The following is a 19,103-nucleotide window of genomic DNA, read 5'->3' as shown; positions in this document are numbered from 1 at the left end:
GAACTAATTGAATTAAAAATCGTCTATGAGTCCAATTAAGACATTTTGCCCCCTGGACTATCCAATAATGCCCAACCAAAATTTTGCTAAGAATTAAAGGTTCTTTTTATTAGAACAATAGTTGACCATTGTAAAAAGTTCTGAGGTTAATTTGAGGGTGATATTCTTTTTTAATTTAATTACAATTACAATCGGTATCATACGCTCGCATTTTCTGCAAAACCCAAAATCTAATTAAAACATTGTGTAGCCTCAATTACAGAACATTCAGTCGATGAAGTGTAAATCCATAGCGTGTATATGGTCCGGTTCACCGCCGGTTCACAAAGTCACCGCCGTCGCGGCACTCAACAATCCGCCCACTCTCTACACCGGCGGTTCCGATGGCTCCATCATCTGGTGGAATCTCTCTTCCTCCTCCTCAACCTCCAATCAGGTAAAAATCACTTCCGCCTCCTTTAAATTCTCAGGTATTCCCAACTGTAGCCAATACCTCAAATCTAGCATTTTTTAAATCTATTGCTCGTATTTCAACTCAATTACGACGTAGCTAATTACGATCTTCTTTACGCTTTATCGACTGAAATCACATTTATGTTCAATTACGAAGCAGTATTTGTTATTAGCTAATTGTGATATACTCTACGCTACATCTGTTGCTAATTACCACTTGTGCGCGATGTGCCATTTTGCTTCCGTAAGTTAAAGAAAAAAGATCTTTGATTGAGAATTTTTTAGCATATTCTTTCTGGACATTGCAACTTACGTTACTATTAGTGTCAGAGGCTGATTGGGAAACTTTATTGGTTCGGGATGCTACCGAACTACTGACGATTTGACTTACTGGGTTCGAAATTTAATATTTATACATATTTATTAGATTTCTTAACATCTATACAGTGGCTGAACCCATAGCCTATACTGTACATCCGCCCTTGATTGGGTAGTTTTTGAATAGCTAAATTTTATTTTGGAAAATGAATTAATGTAGGTCCATTTTAGCTTTGTGATTTTAACATATTCTTTCTGAACATTGCAACTTATAGTACTTCTCCAGTAATTGTTTAAATATCTATATTTTATTACAAGAAATTAAACTAACAGTTTGCTTCCTTGAGCTAAACCAAGAGATCTTTTGATTATTATGCTGTTATTTTGAACATTGTACGATATAGGACGTTTCTTGCCAACTCATTATATCTGCATTATTTTCAAGAAAATGAAGGAATATCTGATTGAGCTTGTAAGTGAAAAGAGATGAGCAAATTTGGATTGTGGGAGTAAATCATTGTGATAATCTTTTCTTAGTTGTAGTGTTTGTTATGGTTTAAGTTTATAAGCTCTTCTTTTTTTCTTATTTCTTTTTTGGCTCAGGAAATCACACCGGTTGCCATGCTTTGTGGTCATGTTGCTCCGATCGCCGATCTAGGGATTTGTGTTCCTACTACAGTTTCGGGAGATGGGAAATTAGACGATTCAAATAATGCGGTATCAACTTCTAACTCATCTAACTGTGGTGCATTATTAAGTGCATGCACTGATGGTGTGTTGTGCATTTGGAGCAGAGCCAGTGGACAATGCAGACGTAGAAGGAAAATGCCTCCCTGGGTGGGGACACCATACCTAATTCGACCATTTCCCGAAAATCGTAGATATGTATGTATAGCTTGTTGTTCCTTTGATCATGTTCATTTATCCGATCATCACTCGCCTGTTTCTATTGAGAAGGGTGAAGCAATAGCAGATAGAGACTCACAACATGCTAAACCGGTAAAGTGCACAGTTGTTATTGTTGATACGTATACTCTTGGTATCGTCCAAACAGTTTTTCATGGGAGCTTATCCATTGGGCCTTTGAAATCTGTGGCTGTAATTTCGTCCTTTGGAGATGTATTGACGGAGTCAGTGATGATGGTTGATTCTTTTGGTAAGGCACAGTGTATACCAATATTGAAGGAGTGTGATTCAAGCACAGAAAGCATGACCTCCAAGAGTAGCTTGTTTGATGCAGGCAAAATGAATTGGGTAAATGGGTCAAATGACAGGGGACTTCTGGTGGCCTTTGCAAATCGTGGGCCCATTTTAGCTTTTGTATATGGTACATGCTGCATATTTAGTCAAGTAGAGGATAGAAGTGTCGTGGGAGAGATATCTTTCTCAGATGATCTGCTCTCTATTGAAGGCAAGTCGCACGTCATTGGTGGCATGTTTGTTGGAGATGATAACGATCTGCTTGATTCTGAAGATTCAGATGCCACATTCATTGAAAAATTTGCTGTATGGAATGGTAAAGGTGAGGCCATAGTATACAGGATATGTTACTCAAGTAATATCTTCAAGTATGAGCCTTTTGCAGCTATCCCTGTCATTTGTCAGGAGTCTGGCATGAGCTTCTCTATCTCCTTTGTGCAACTGAACAGCTTTCTTTTTCGCATTGAATCAATTTCTTTTCCTATCAACGAATTATTGATTTGGAAACCTCGTCTGACATGTTGGGTACTGCCTAAGCTGCAGGACAAAAATGAGATAAATTGTCAAGAATGCAGACTTTTAGGTGAAGGTAGAATATTTGATGATTGGACTCATAACCAGTATGCCTCTGAAAATGAGATTGTTGGGCAGGCTGTTGATATACACACAGCAGGTGAGAAGGCCAAAATAACTTCCTCCCAAGATGCTGGTACTTGTTCTAAAGCTATTGATGAAAGGATATCAAACATCACTAAAAATGGAACTTATGAAAGAAAAGAGCTAGTGTCTTCTTCAATGGTTATTTCTGAAGAATATGTGCCTTTGGCTATTGTATATGGGTTCTATAACGGTGATATAAAAGTTGTTCGATTTGATATGTTCTTTGAAGGATTAGATTGTCCTGGTCAAAATCCATATCCTGAGTCAAAAGCACATGCCACTCAACATTATCTCTTGGGGCATACAGGCGCTGTACTGTGTTTGGCTGCACAGCGAGTGCTGATTAGATGTCAAGGAGGTAGCTACAGTTATGTTCTACTCTCAGGAAGTATGGATTGTACTGTCCGTGTATGGGATCTTGACTCTAGCAGTCCCATGATTGTAATGCACCAACATGTTGCTCCAGTTCGCCAAATAATTCTTCCTCCATCTCAAACAGAATGTCCATGGACTAATTGCTTCCTCTCTGTTGGGGAAGACTCATGTGTTGCCCTTTCTTCACTTGATACCGTGCGTGTAGAGCGAATGTTCCCTGGCCACCCATATTATCCCGCAAAAGTTGTGTGGGATAGTAGAAGAGGATACATAGCATGTCTGTGTCCAAACCAAACAGGAACATCTGATGCAGATGTTTTGTTCATTTGGGATGTAAAATCAGGTGCTCGTGAGCGGGTCCTTCGCGGAGCTGCTGCTCTCTCAATGTTTGAACATTTCTGCATAGGAATTGACAGAGATCTCCCTCATGGCAGTAGGATAAGTGGAAATACTTCGGCTTCCTCATTGCTTTTTCCTATTAGTGAAGAAACCAAGTATCCACCATCTCATTCACAAACTCTGGGAAAGGGTACTTCTTTATCAAATATATCTGTTAGTACAAGCGTGTCTGGAAGTACTACGGGATCTAATCAATCTGCATTGTTTGCCTTGCAAAGCAGAAAACAGCCTGTTAGAGGCTCTTGTCCTTTTCCTGGAGTTGCCGCTCTGTCTTTTGATCTAACGTCCTTGATGTCTCTATGTCAGACACATGAGTACTATAGAGCAGAGAGTTCCAATCCTGGTAAAAACCAAGTGAAAGAAATAAGGGTTGAGTCTCCCATTAAGAGGAGTGATTTCAGGGATCAGGAAAATGGAGTCCCTAGTTCCAGTGATGAGAGAATCAATGATGAAATTGGTGGTACCTCCAATGAAGCTGCAAGAGGTCCTGAATGGATGTTCTTGCTTGAACAATGCCTGCTTCAGTTTAGCTTGTCTATTTTGCACTTGTGGAATGTGGACCCTGAACTCGATAAATTGCTAGTCACTGAAATGAAGCTAAAAAGACCACAGAATCTTCTCGTAGCTTCTGGTCTCTTGGGGGATCGGGGGTCCTTGACTCTGACTTTTCCTGATTACACGTCAACTCTGGAGGTACGCTGATAATTAACTAGAGTTTACCTAGCTTTTGCTTGACATTTCTTCTCATTTACCAATTTCCCTCCCCCCTCCCCAAGAGAAAGAAAAAGAGCATTTCTCCTCACTTCTTTGCCTCTAAGAAATTAAATTGACATACAGCTTTGGAAATCATCATCAGAGTACTGTGCAATGAGATCTCTAACGATGGTGTCCCTTGCCCAACATATGATTAGCTTGTCACATTCCTTTCAGGCAGCCAGCAGGTATGATATTGCTGTGGCATACTTTCTGGCTACTATATGTCATTGCTCCCATCATCAAAAAGTAAAAGACACTCACATCTGCAACTTTTCTTACCATTTGTTGTGTCCTTACCGGGTTTATGCAACATGTTTTAGAGAAACGCCATGTCAAACTCGATCTACTGTCTGTCTGCATTACATAGATGCAGTGTCATCTGGCATTTCATTGTTAGAAGCCTCATTTGCCTCCGAACTCTTATAACACTCCTGTCATTGTGTTATTTGTCTTTTCTAGTTCTTTGTCAGCATTTTACATGCGGAGCTTTGCTGAGAAAGTTTCTGATATAAAGCCTCCCCTGCTTCAGGTAACAAATCATCTGAATAGCGCTTCTTTTTTTTCTTTTCTTTTTTTGGTGGGGTTGGGGGAGGGGGCGGGTCAAGATTCCTGATGAACTCGATTTTGGAGGCGGATATAGTCAAGATTCTTTTTTTAAGATCAAAATATAATCAAGATTCTTTTTTCCTTCTTGAGGTACAAGTGAAGATAAATGATTACCTTGATGTTAGGTTCTTTATTTTGTTGTGTGTGTTTGTGTGTGCATAACGATTCTGCTGCCCTTATCTAATAAGTAGTTCAGATAGCTGAATACCTTCCATGAGAGGCAAGAGATGCCGTCAGACTCCGTTTTTATAATTCTTTCTTCTGCACCACTCATTTTTATACTCCATTTGGATTTTCGTTAATTCTATGAGCAACTCATAATTTTAGTGTAAGTGAAGTCCATCTGAAAGTCTGCCTGATTTATGAGGCAGGTCCCTTTGAATTTGCCTAAGTAATAGAAAGAAAATATAATGGAAAGCTTGTCTGGGCCTTGCATTTGTAATTGCAAGGTTCTTTATTCAAGGCTGATGACTGATACAAAATTATATTTCTTGGTTGTAAGCAACTTCACCTTCGACAATGTATGTACTCCTACATATGCTACGCTACCATGCATCAGTAAAGCAGTGCTGCGAGAAGGTTTTATGAGTCGGATGTGATACACCATACTAATAGCAAAACCCTCCAAAACTCTACTAGTTAGCCCCCACAAAAAAAAACCATTTGATTCTTTCTTCCTCTTTGTTGATACCGGCAAGATGATGTCTGCTGGTGTAGTGAGAGGACTCTTAGTACCTGCATACCCAAAAGAGGGCGCTGGTTAAAAAACAAACATTTGATTTTCTTTCTTGCTCTCCCTTAACAGCAGGAAAATAGTCTATCTATCTGCCTAGCTCTGGGAACTTCTCAAATACATTGTCGCTATAACTCATGCCACACGGGTGGTGTTATTTTCTCTACTTGTTGCAACAGTTTGATACATTGATTCTTTAGGATTTGTAGTGTTTAACTAATAGATCTTGGCAAAGCTATTTCTTAATGGTTTGAAATCTCTGTTTTGAAGCTTTTGGTGAGCTTTTGGCAAGACGAGGCTGAGCATGTTAAGATGGCAGCACGTTCCTTATTTCATTGTGCTGCTTCACGGGCTATACCATCTCCACTACGTCGGGATAATACAAGAGATAAAGAGAATGGAGTATCACCAACTGGAAACCATGATGCAGTCTCCACAGAAGAACCCACCAACTGCTTGAAGGATGACAGTCAAATTGTCACCGAAGGGAACTCTGAGGATGAACAATCTGAAATAAGATCATGGCTAGAATCATTTGAAATGCAAGATTGGATTTCTTGTGTTGGGGGAACGAGCCAAGATGCAATGACATCCCATATCATTGTTGCTGCTGCATTGGCTGTTTGGTATCCTAGCCTTGTGAAACCAAATCTTGTTGTCTTGGCTGTTAATCCATTGGTGAAGTTGGTTATGGCGATGAATGAGAAATATAGCTCTACTGCCGCAGAAATTCTAGCAGAAGGGATGGAAAGCACATGGAAGGCAAGCATTGGTTCTGAAATACCGCGCCTGATCGGGGACATATTCTTCCAAATTGAGTGTGTCAGTGGTTCATCCGCTAATACACCTTCCAAGAATCCATCTACATCTGTTATGATTCGTGATACTTTGGTTGGAATTCTTCTTCCAAGTTTAGCAATGGCTGACGTATTGGCCTTTCTGAATGTCATAGAAAGCCAGATCTGGTCAACTGCCTCTGATTCACCTGTTCATGTGGTATCCCTCATGACTATAGTTAGGGTTGCACGTGGTTCTCCAAGAAACTTAGTTCAATATCTTGATAAGGTTTGTTCAGCTACTTCTTGATTGCTAAACTGAGTGGATTTTGAGATAAAGTACTAACTTGATGTATTAGTTGATATTAGTTGTTACTGCTGTAGCATCGTACAATGTGGTGCTTTTATTGCGCTTTTACGTTATATTGTGAGAGTTTTCACTTTCCACTGTATGCTAGTGTCAATATCTGCTTATCTACTGCACACCCTTGTCCCCATATGATACTTGATAGGCCCCAAAATCTGCAGCTATTAAAACTTGTTAACTGAGATTCTTGACGACTTAGCTATGTGCACATACGAAGTAGTAAATAAAAAATGGGTTGCAGACATATGTTATCTTTTTTTTCTTTCCCTTTTTCTGTTTAGTGAATTTGATATTTACCACATAATAAGAAGACAACTGTGCTTCTAGCACTGAAGCTATTCTCAGATTTAGCATGTCTAACACCTAGATAGATCTGCAGGTGGTCACTTTCATTTTACAGACAATGGATCCAGGTAACTTAGTCATGCGAAGAACTTGCTTGCAAAATTCAATGGTGGCATTGAAGGAAATTGCACGCATATTCCCTATGGTGGCACTAAATGATCCATTGACACGATTAGCTGTTGGAGATGCGATTGGAGAGATTAACAATGCAAGCATTCGGGTATATGACATGCAAAGGTTAGTGAACAATACAACTTAATATTCTGGCAGCCATATGAACAGCTTCTTTCCCTCTTTATTCTAGTAATCTTTAGTAACAAACATGCTGGAATGCAGAACTAGAAACTTGATTAAGCACCAATTTTAACTATATGCTATATAATAATAAGGCTAATTGTTACAGGTTTCATTCTGCTCCATTGGACCTTATTATTGTCATTATTATTTGTTTGTGTTCGTCATGCAACTGAGAATACATGCAGTAAAGAACCTGCAGAATCAATTTTTTTGGCTACCATGCCAACATCCTTTTTGATTATTCATAAGAGGAAATGCAAAATAGTCTTTCATCATAAAAAAGAAAAGAGGAAATAGTTTTTCTGCCAACTGTTGCTCCTAAGAGAATGATGTGAATCTGTAAAGGGAAGAACTGATATAGGAAAAGAGGGTCGATGAAGAAAATATAGTTATAACTACTTTGTAGTTCGGTGACACTCATTTGTCCAAAAACAGAAAAAAGAGAAAGAAAAGCAGTCTGGTAACTGCCCTTTACTGTTAGGGTTGTTTGATAGCTCTTGCTTGTTTGGGGTGACTTTTCATCATTTAGATTTTTGTTTGTTTTAGGACTGTTTTTGTAATTTATATTTCTTCTTCCTTTTGAGTATCCTTGGTTGTCAATATTAAGCATACTATACTCGATTTTAGAGTTTTCTATTCTCTTGAACTGTAGCTTTGTAAACCTTCCTTTTTTGAGATAAGTAGCTATAGCTTTGTAATTAATCCATGTCTTTTTGTAATTGATACTTTCTCCTTTGGCTTTCAAAGTTCTTTTAAAAAGTTCAAGGCTTTGCTCTGTGCAATCCCAATTCAAGGCTTTCCCTTGGTTTCTCTCTAACAAAGTGCGTGAGGCGTCGGTTAGGCTCATGTCACAGGTTCGAACCCTGCCGCAGAAAAAAGCCTGATATTTACTTGGAGAAGGGTAAAGGGGCGGGGCCAACATCCCCCAAGTTTCACCTATGCGCCACTGGCCATCAGCGATTTCTCGATTATAAGAAAAAAGACTTTAACATGAACCAAAGTAAATCTGTTCTTTCTCCACTCCTGGCCTTGTCAGGATCCGGGTTTTGGGGCCCTGTTTTTGATGATTGAGAGCACCTAGGTAATTTGAGATCTATTATTCATCTAATTGCTTGTAATATTGATTCTGTTTTAAACCCTAATGCAGCATGACAAAAATAAAAGTCTTAGATGCAAGTGGACCTCCAGGATTTCCCAGTTTGCTTGGAGGAGCTTCAGGAATGACTGTGACTACTGCAATATCAGCACTTAGCTTTTCACCGGATGGAGAGGTATAATACCTGATGAACTGTTTCATATGATCTTCCTCTTTAAGTTCATCATTGCAAAGTTGTCAATGTTATTGTGCAAGTTTTGTTGCATGAGTGGGTTTGTCCGTTGTACCTTTAGCAAATGGCCAATTAGGAATTCCAGTCCCTACTAATAGAACTGCTGCATCCGAATCACTACAAGAGATTTTTCTTCTTTTGTTAGAGATAGAGACATTTTCATTGTTTCATTAACTTGTTGCCCTCCTCTCCTGGTCCTACAAGAGTCAATGTAGAGTTTAAAGTTATTAGAAGGGCTGTAAACAGAACAAATGTGTAATGTTAGGCGTTTCGCATTGCATGTCTATTATCCACTTGATTGTGCACAATGATACCACCTTTGAAAGATTGCGTCCACAAGTTTTATACAATGTTGTTTTACTTGTAGGGGGTAGTTGCTTTTTCTGAGACTGGGATGATGATAAGATGGTGGTCCTACTCGTCGGGATCTGTGTGGTGGGAGAAACTGAGCAAGAATCTAGTTCATGTCCAGTGCACGAAACTGATTTTTGTCCCACCTTGGGAGGGATTCTTGCCTAATGCTAATAGATCAAGCATAATGGCAAGTGTATTCGGTAAAGATGGAGAAGCTAATCCAAAGGTATGCACTCCTGAGACAGTTCTTATAACCAGATGTTCTTATATTGAATAAGCGTTGTTTTGCACAGATTCTTATGGCTCCAAAGATGATTTGTGCAAGACAACTTTGGTTTTGTCAAATTCCAAAAATATATCTGCTACTACATTGTCCTGTCTTATTTCTTGATTATCTTTCATGCAGGAGAACACCAATGCGTCGAATGAACTGGACAGATTTAAACAACTGCTTCATAATATTGATCTTTCTTACAGAATAGAATGGGTTGGTCAAAGAAAAATAAAACTCACCCAACATGGCCGTGATTTGGGCACTTTCCAGCTATGACAGCCCTGTGCCACCTTACTAAAATTCCAAGTCTTAAATTTTCTATTGTAGTTTTGGCTTTCAATGGTAGAGGTTTATTTTTACTGTAGTTCACATTGGTTGTTAACTGGAGCTGCTGAATATGCCTAGCTCTTGAGTTGATGTCTCACCAACATCTCTACCACAGTTTCAAACCTTTTGAACAGCATTTACTCTGAGAGGAAATACTGTTCAAAGCAGCCAGAACAGTCAGATGTGTGCATCAGTTTACGTCGAGAAGCAGCACCAACTTTTGGTCAGATTCAATGGTAATCATAACCTCTACGGATATACATGTCGATTTTCCATCAGAGACAAGTTTGTCCTTCCTTCGCCCCCCACTTTCATCTTCTGTTTGGGTTCTTGAGGGGGGGTGGGTTGGCACCATACAGGCGGGGCGATTATATTGTACATTCATGTCTTGTACAAGTAATTGAATTCGAATATGTTGAAGTACTTACCTGCTTAGTAGTACAGTTAGTACAAATGTATATCAATAGCTCTGAAGTCATAGTTTTTGTATATTTTCACTGATTGATCTTCATTGGTGTTGGGTGAGCTTTCCTTTCCAGCACCTCTACACGAAATAAAATGAGATCTACAAACATGGAGACCTAGTTCGGTTATCCGAGGTTTAACATTCTTTACATGTGCTCTCTGTGAGTTGGTTGGTGTAGTTTGTTTATGATTTCTATTGCAGCTAGTCACTTTGAATAGGTGATATTTTGTGAACAGAAACACTTCCGTTCAGTTGCTTCAGAATTTTAAGATGCATTATAAAGAGTCAATGTCTGTGAATAATGCTAAATGAGAAATCAAAGTTAGAAGACTAGATCGTTAAAAGGCTTCAAAAAATGCAATAGCAAATCAAAGCTAATGAAAATGGAAGCAAGACCTACACCAAAGGCTCTAAGCTTCTTGTAGAGCATTGTGGTAACGGATCTTTAAAAGGTTCAAATATTAAGTCCAAAGTGATTGTTTAAATCTCCCTCTTCTTTCATTTACAATATAATCAAAATTCAAGAATTTAAGTTCGAATTGTGATTGGTTAAAATCTTCCCCCAAAAAAAACTAGTAAATGTTTTGAGAACAAATTGGTTGTTTCCAACCTGATGGCAACAACTTATACAGTCTAATACCACAAGCACAAGTATGAGTCTGAGAAATGTATTGTGTACGTAGATTTTGCCTCTACCTTATGAAGGTAAAAAGATTATTTTCGATAGATACTCGGCTTAAGAAAATCTAATCACAACAGTTTTGGAGAAAAATACGATAAAGTAAAAGTCATCTGAAAGGAAAACAATAACAATTGCAAGATATAAGATAAGTGAAGCACCAACAAACGACACGTAGTAAAAGAATTATACCTGATGACAGCTTGGATTAATTGGAAAAGGTCAATGAAATGGTGATGCCAAAGTTCCGAGCTCAAATTTCAATTATGAAAAGTAACAAGTGAAAACTTTGAAAAGGATAATACCATTCCCTAACTCAGCCAAAAAATTAGAATCTTGGTAAAAGGAACATATCGACAAATAGGGTATACAAAGAAAATTGACAAACCGTACTAAATCAAGAAAAACAATTTGACTATGGTTTGATATTAGAAAAAAAATCCGATCATAATTGGTTTGATTTTGGTTTTAACTAAAAAAGTCAAACTGAAACTAAATTAATCCGATATTATATTTGAAATATATTTAATATATAAAAATATTTATTGTAATGTAATTTATAAATATTTCTTAAACTGTTTTCATAGTTTTATCTTTTAACGTGTTATTTCAAGGTTGGACTTAGAACTTTTGAATGCTCTAATAAATTTTATAGTCCATAAATATTAGTAACTCAAATAATGCTAGAAAAAACTCCAAACCAAAATCAAATCAACACTAATGCTAACAAAAGATATTCCTTTCAATACCAGGAATGATCAATGTGTAAGATATCTATTTTTTAATTTTGTAATTATTTAGATAAAAATGCATAACCTATTTTTATTTTTTCTTCAGTGTTTAGTCATGTAATTAATAGTACTTGTTAGTCATACTTATTTTAGCATGACTTAGTACTTTTAGATTATGATCAATTTTATTATGGCTTATTAGTTAGCAATATTTATTTTAGACGATTTTATTATCTTTATTGTTCAATAATTTAGGATAATGTCATGGCACATCTCATATTTTGAATTATTTTCTTGAGAAACATGTTATTGTAACGATTCAGCAAGTTGTTTTGAGCAATTACGTCCGGTTCAGCAGTTTGAGGTCATGAGTAACTTCATATGGTGTATTATGACTTGCGTGCATCATCTGCTCGGATTTTTGAGAGGCTCGAAAGGGGTTTTAATGAGTGACTCTCATTTGAGAAGCTCGAAGTTGAAATAATTAACCAAGGTTTGACTTTTGAGTATTTGACCTCAGATTGGAGTTTCGATGGTTTCGATAGGTCCGGATGATGATTTTTGACTTAGGTATATGCCTGAAATTTCATTTGGATGTTTCAAGAGGGTTTCGACATTATTTGGCGGAAGTTGGAAATTTGAAAGTTTAGAAAGTTCATAAGTTTGACCGGAAGTTAACTTTAAGGCTATCAGATTCAGATTTTGGTTTCAAAACTTGGGATAGGTCCGTTTCGTCATATGGAACTCTCCTGCAAAATTTGGCGTCATTTGGAGTTGATTTGATATGGTTCGGACGCGTGGTTGCGATTCTAGAGGATTTCAAAGTTCATGGGAATTTCCATTCGTTTTGGCGTCCGATTCTTGATTCAAGAGGTTATTTTGATATTTTGTGTATCGACCCGACTGGTTGTTTTGAGTATCTGCACTTCGCTCGGTATTTTGAGGGCTCGAGTATCTCCACATGATGTATTATGACTTGCGGAAATCGTCGGTATTGGTTTTCAAGTTATCCGGAATTGATTTGGAAGAATGAACTTTAAGATTTAAGTTCTAAGTTGGAAGAATTGACCAAGTATCACTTTTTAGCATTTGACCTCGGAATGGAGTTCCGTCAGTTCCGCTAGCTCTGTTGGGTGATTTTGGACTTAGGAGCGCATCCAGATTGTAATTTGAAGGTCCGTAGTCGAATTAGTCTTGAATTGGTAAAAGTTGGATTTTTGAGAAGTTTGACTGGGAGTGGACTTTTCGATATCAGGGTTTACGATTTCAAAAGTTGGATTAAGTCTGTAATGGCAAATGTGACTTGTGTGCAAAATTTAAGGTCAAATGGAGGTGATTTGATAGGTTCCGACATTGATTGTAGAAGTTGAAGTTTCAAAGTTCATTGGTTTTGACTTGAGGTGTGATTCATCGTTCGAGGTTGTTATGCGTGATTTGTAGTTTCGAGTAGGTTCGTTTTGTCATATAGAACTTGTCTGCAAAGTTTGGCGCCATTTGGAGTTGATTTGATATGGTTCGGACTCTTGGTTGTGATTCTAGAAGTTCTTGGAATTTAACTTTGATCTTCATGCATTTTGGTGTCCGACTCGTGATTTTAGAGGCTATTTTGATGATTTGAGCGCACAAGTGAGTTCGTGTTGTGTTTCTGGACATGTGTGCATGATTGGTTTGGAGCCTCGAGGGCTCGGATGAGTTTCAGATTGATTCCGTGATATTTTCCATAATCTTTGATTGTTGGTGCTGGTATAATCGCATTTGCGATGTTTTCGTCGCAAATGCAACAGCCGTAATTGCGAAGCCTGGGCTGCTGGGCAAAATTCGCATTTGCGAGCCATATTTGCGAAAGTTGGTCTTCCCATTTGCGAAATTTTGGTCGCAAATGCGACCTTGACAGGAATCCTCCCGGTTCGCAATTGCGATAAGATTTTTGCACTTGCGGGTTCGCATTTGCGAATCCCATATCGCAAATGCGACATCTGCATCCTGTTAAGTACTGAGAATTCCGAGTCTTAGCTTCATTTTCATATATTTTGAACCCTAGCTTCGATGGGAGGCGATTTTATGAAGGGGTTTTCATACCAAATCATTGGGTAAGTGTGTCTAATAAATTTCCAAATATATTTCATGATTTTTTATAAGATTTAACATCAAATTCATGAGAAATCTAGGAAAAACTTGGGGATTTTGTCAAAGTTTTGAAAAATGAAAATCTGGGATTTGAGAGTCGAATAGGACTCGAATTTAAAAACAAAACACATATTTGGACTCGTGAGCCTTTGGGTAGTCAAGACCTACCTTTGGACTCGGGTTTTGACTGGGCGGGCCTGGGGTTTGACTTTTATTGACTTTTTAGAAATTGAATAAAAATCACAACTTTATTAATTTAAATTATTTTCTCTTGCATTGTAAAATGTATTCAAGTCTTCTTTGGCTAGATTGAGCCGAGCGGAGGTAAATTGGTAAAGGAAAAATCTAAATTTGAGTATTGAGTTAGCTAAATTGAGGTAAGTATTTTGCCTAACTTTGTTGAGGGAAATTTTTCTCCTATTTGACATTGTTTGCTACATGCGGGGGTGATACATATATGAGATGACGAGAGTATATGTATGTGCCAGGGTTAATCATACTCGGAGGGGGGGGGATAGATTATGTTATAATTGTATCTTGTAGAATTACGTAATGTTCTTGCTTGCTTATGCCTCACTTGACTTTTAGATATTAAGAATATAGTATTAAATTTTGGAAATCAAGACTTAGCATAATATAACTCGATCAAATTTGATGGAAATTCCGAGAATACATTGATGTGTCTAATTCTGTCATCTCTATGCATAATCATTAATACATTGCTACAACCGATCTTCTTGAGATACTAGATTCTATACTTGTGTTTTTGATCATTTGTGAGATTTGTGGAAGTACTTGAGTAATACGGCTCTCAAGGATTTATTGAATCATTGTTGGTTTGGAAAGCCGTGATTGAGAATTTGTTTGAAATATTCGTTCGAATACTCTCCTTGATGTTATTTATACTCTTGCCTTGCCTTTTTTATTAATATGCACATGCTTGGTAAGAAAGAGTGTAAAGCACGAAGGGTGATGTCGTGCCATATTATTGAGAGTAAAAGCACGAAGGGTGATGTCATGTCACATTATTGAGAGTAAAAGCACGAAGGGTGATGTCGTGCCATATCATGTGAGTGTAAAAGCATGAAAGGTGATGCCGTGCCATTTCATTTATATTGTTATGCTTTTATTATTGTTAGTTAATGGCACGAAGGGTGTTTCCGTACATGTGAGGATGAGGGACATGTATTATGATGTGATATCTATTTCCCGTGTATATATTTATGCCTTTACCTTGAGCTGTTATTGTCGTAATTATATATTTTGTGTGACTTGTTGTTATTGTCCTGTACTTGACCTCTATCTCAATTATTGTTGTGTTGTCCATGTCTTTTACTTGTTTAACTTGCACATGCCATGCCCATTTTCTACTGTTGTAATTATACTCATGTCGTATCTAATCTGTTGCACTTTAGTACAAGCCTTCCACCATGCTAGTGAGTCATGCCTCTACTTGTTAACTTGTAATGATCATGTGTTCTTTTCTTATTTGTTATGACTGAATTTAGATCTCTACCATTCTAGTTAGTTGGATTAACATTCCTTGTCTTTCCATTTGCTGTCATTACTCACATGCCTTCCGCCTAGTCTGTTACAGTGTCCACATTTATATCATCTTTCATTATTGATACTTGTGTATTTCCTACTTTATAATTCATGTTATCGGTATTTATGTCATCTGTTTGGTTCTGTCATACGTACATTTGGTGAGGATGAGTTGAACGTACGAAGGGTGTTGACGTGCTAGTTGATTTGACACGTAATTATTCATATATGGTGAGGAAGAGATAAAAGCACGAAGGGTGTTACCGTTCCATTTGAAATGTTATTTTGGACATATGTCTCATGCCAGGAAAGATGATAAATTTTCTACTGTGATTCCTCTTAGTAATTGTTAACTGTCTCGCAAGGTTGTTTATAGTACTTTTATATGTTATGTTTTGAATGGTTTATATTGGTAGTCTAATATACAGGTTATATCAGTAAGCATCTTTTAACTAAAAGCCTTGTCACTACTTCGACGAGGTTAGACAAGAAACTTACCAGTACATGGGGTAGGTTATAGTGATACTGCACTTCTGTACATTGCATGCAAATTTTCTCTTGGAGCGGAGCTGCTAGTGATGTCGGGTGCTGACTTTGAAGATGTTCGTGCGTTCCAGATTTAGCTGCTACTTGTCCTTAGTAGCTTAGATTTTACTATTCTGTTTATTTATCTGTCAAACAGAATATGTATTTATTCGTATAAGTTTTCCAAATTCTAAGTCTTAGAAGCTCGTAATTCGTACTACTAGTTCTTGAGAAATTTATAAATGTTTAGTTAATTATTCTCTATTTTTCTATTAGCTCTGTTGGATTGTATTTTCTGTTAGTTGGCTTACCTAGCGGATCGAGTTAGGTGCCATCACGACCAGTGATTTTCTATTGTTGAGAGCTGGTACTAGTTCCATCGCATTTGCAATGTTTTTGTCGCAAATGCGACTACCGTATTTGTGAGGTAGTCCTCGCATTTGCTAACCTGGGCTGCTGGGGAAGGGACTCGTATTTGCAAAGAAATGTCGCTTTTGTGAAGCCTGTTGAGTTCGTATTTGCGAACTCTGTATCGCATTTGTGATGAAGGCTTGGGCTGGGTAGGTTCACTTTTGCTACCAACTGGTCGCTTTTGCGAAAGACCGGTGTCCACCTTTGTGATCTTTTTGCCGCATTTGCGAAGGCAGCATAATTATTCAAGCTTCGCTTTTGCAAATCCCATGTCACAAATGCGGCATTTACAACCTACATATAGCTGAGTAATTTCGAGACTTAGCTTCATTTTGATATATTTTGAACCCTAGCCTCGATGGAAGGCGATTTTAGAAAAGGAATTTCATACTAAACTATTGGGTAATTAATTTTAATCAACTTTCAATTATATTTCGTGATAATAGAGTAGATTTAACATTAAATTCATAAGAATCTAGGGAAAAATTTGGGGATTTCGTTAAATTTTGAAAAATAAAAATTTGAGATTTGAGAGTCGAATTGGACTCAAATTTGGAAACAAAACACGTATATGACTTGTGGGGCTATGGGTAGTCAAGACCTACCCTTAGCTTGGACCCGAATTTTGACCGGGCAAGCACGGGGTTGACTTTTGTTAACTTTTTGGAAATTATATAAAGATCATAGCTTTATTAATTGAAATTATTTTTCCTTACATTGTGTGATGTATTCAAGTCGTCTTGGGCTAGATTGAGCCAAGAAGAGGCGAATTTGTAAAGGTAAAAGCTAAATTGAGTATTGAGTTGACCGAATTGAGGTAAGTGTCTTGCCTAAATTTGTTGAAGGAATTTTTCCTACTAATTGACATTATTTGCTACATGCGGGGGTGATACATATATGAGGTGACGAGCATATATGCATGTGCTAGGGTTAATCATGCTTCGGTGTAAATTATACCGTAAACTGTGCCTTGTAAAATTCGGTGACTTTCTTACTTCATGCCTTACTTGACTTCTAGATTACCAAGAACATGGAATTAAATGTTAGAAACCAAGATTTATCTTATCATAAGTTGATTAAAATTTGATGGAATGTGGAGAAACATTTAGGCGTCCAATTCAGTCATCACTATGCTTAATCACTAATACACTGCTACGACCGTTATTCTTGGGATATTAGATTCTATACTTGAGTTATATATCATTTTGAGATTTGTTGAAATGATTGCACAATAAGGTTCTTGAGGGTTTACTGAACTATTGTTGGCTTGAAAGTTGTGATTGAGGTTCATTTGGAATATTCATTTAACCACTCTCCTTGATGTTATTTATGTTTCCTACCTTATTTGTCATTGGTATACATATGCTTGATGAGAAAGAGTGTAAAGTACGAAATGTGATGTCGTGCCATTGTATATATATTATCATGTGAGGGAGAGTGTAAAGTACGAAGGGTGATGTCATTTCATATATTTTATCATGTGAAGGAAACTGTAAAGCACGAAGGGTGATGCCGTGTCATTTCATTTGAGTGTAAAGCACGAAGGGTGATGTCGTGTCATTTCATTGGAGAGTAAAAACACGAAAGATGATGTTTTTTCATTTCATTTATATTATCATGCTTTTATATTATCATGAGTTCATGACACGAAGGGTGTTTCCGTGCAGGCGAGGACGAAGGACATGTATTATGTTGTGATATCTTTTCCTTGTGTGTACGTCATGCCTTTACCTTGATCTGTTATTGTCGTACCTATATTCCTATGCGACTTGTCGTTATTGTCCTGTCTGTTGTTATTGTCGTACATATGTTCCTATGTGACTTGTTGTTGTTGGTGTCCTATCTTTGTTCTCTATCCCAATTTTTGTTGTGTTGCACATGCCTTCTGCTTGTTTAACTTGCAAATATCATGCCTACTTCCTATTGTTATATTTACATCCATGTCGCACCTAGTTGTTGCATTTTAGTATAATCTTTCTTCCATGTTATCCGTTCATGCCTCTCCACTTGTTAGCTTATAAAGATCATGCTCCCCCCTCCCCATATTTGTTATATCTACACTTATGCCTTCTACCATGCTAGTTAGGTGAAATTATGTTCTTCCTTCCTAATTGAGGTCATCATTCCTATATTTCCTACCTTGTCATTACTGTTGTCGGCATTTCTTTCACCTGGTTGGTACTGTTACACGTATATTTGTTTAGGATGAGATAAGTGCACGAGGGTGTTGTTGTGCCATTGGACTTGATGTCTTGAGTATATTTCTTACACTATGAAAGTTATGGATTTATTACTGTGATTTGCTGGTTATCGCTCTAAGGAAAGGATTGATCATAATATTGATTAATCGTGGTTCTTCCAGAAATCATTTACTGCTTCGCATAATTGTTTCCTTGTACTCTATTCTACAATGTTCTAGTATTGTTCTATTGCTAGTGTTCTGTACAAGTTAATCGTGGTTCTTCCAGAAATCATTTACTGCTTCACCGAGGTTAGTTAAGATACTTACTAAGTACATGGGGTCAGTTGTACTCATACTACACTTCTGCACCTTGTATGCAGATTTTGGAGCGGAGCTACGAGTGATGTCAGGAGCTGGCTCTAAAGATTTTCATGACTTCTGGATGTGGCTACCACTTGTCCCTGGGTAGTTCTAGAGTTGAATTCTATTTATGTACATTTCAAATAGAAGTTGAAGTTGTTTCATATCTGTCTTTACAATAATCTAGTCTTAGTAGCTCATGTCCTGTACTACCGGTCCTTGGGATGTTGTATGGAATCCAGTTATATCATTTGTTGATCATATTTATTTTATTTGGATTGTGCTAACTGTCAATTGGCTAACCTAATGGATCGAGTTTTATGCCATCACAACTAGTGGATTTTGGGTCTTGATAAGTTGGTATCAGAGCACTAGGTTCGTAGGTTCTACGAGTCATGAGAGAGTGTCTAGTAGAGTCTTGTGGATCGGTATAATTACTTCCATACCTATCTTCGGGAGGCTAAAGGGAATTTAGGAAAATTCCCCTTCCTTCTTTCCTTATCGTGCGG

At 37.5% G+C, this 19,103-nt stretch overlaps 1 protein-coding gene across 2 annotated transcripts; it reads left to right on the top strand.

Annotated features, from left to right (window-relative positions):
- The first annotated feature begins 138 nt into the window (after window positions 1-138).
- On the top strand, window positions 139-10,182 carry LOC104215988 (uncharacterized). Of its 2 annotated transcripts, none has more exons than XM_009765948.2 (9): window positions 139-436; window positions 1,375-4,098; window positions 4,243-4,346; window positions 4,621-4,690; window positions 5,771-6,565; window positions 7,023-7,225; window positions 8,433-8,556; window positions 8,981-9,193; window positions 9,374-10,182. In XM_009765948.2, the coding sequence occupies exons 1-9, from the start codon at window positions 275-277 to the stop codon at window positions 9,515-9,517; spliced, it is 4,539 nt and encodes a 1,512-aa protein (XP_009764250.1). In that variant the 5' UTR covers window positions 139-274; the 3' UTR covers window positions 9,518-10,182. The 2 variants fall into 2 exon arrangements, with proteins under 2 accessions (XP_009764250.1, XP_009764257.1); XM_009765955.2 differs by lacking the exon at window positions 139-436 and having other exon boundaries at window positions 1,398-1,488; window positions 1,566-4,098.
- Window positions 10,183-19,103: the final 8,921 nt, after the last annotated feature.

This window comes from Nicotiana sylvestris, chromosome 8 (genome assembly GCF_000393655.2).
Source record: "Nicotiana sylvestris chromosome 8, ASM39365v2, whole genome shotgun sequence".
Lineage (NCBI taxonomy): Eukaryota > Viridiplantae > Streptophyta > Magnoliopsida > Solanales > Solanaceae > Nicotiana > Nicotiana sylvestris.
This window is presented reverse-complemented; position numbering and strand designations above follow the sequence as displayed.

Coding starts and splice junctions, on each gene's coding strand:
- LOC104215988 (XM_009765948.2), top strand. CDS start 275: ATGAAGTGTAAATCCATAGCGTGTATATGGTCCGGTTCACCGCCGGTT. Junction 4,099..4,242: donor ATTACACGTCAACTCTGGAG/GTACGCTGATAA, acceptor ATTGACATACAG/CTTTGGAAATCATCATCAGA. Junction 6,566..7,022: donor TAGTTCAATATCTTGATAAG/GTTTGTTCAGCT, acceptor ATAGATCTGCAG/GTGGTCACTTTCATTTTACA.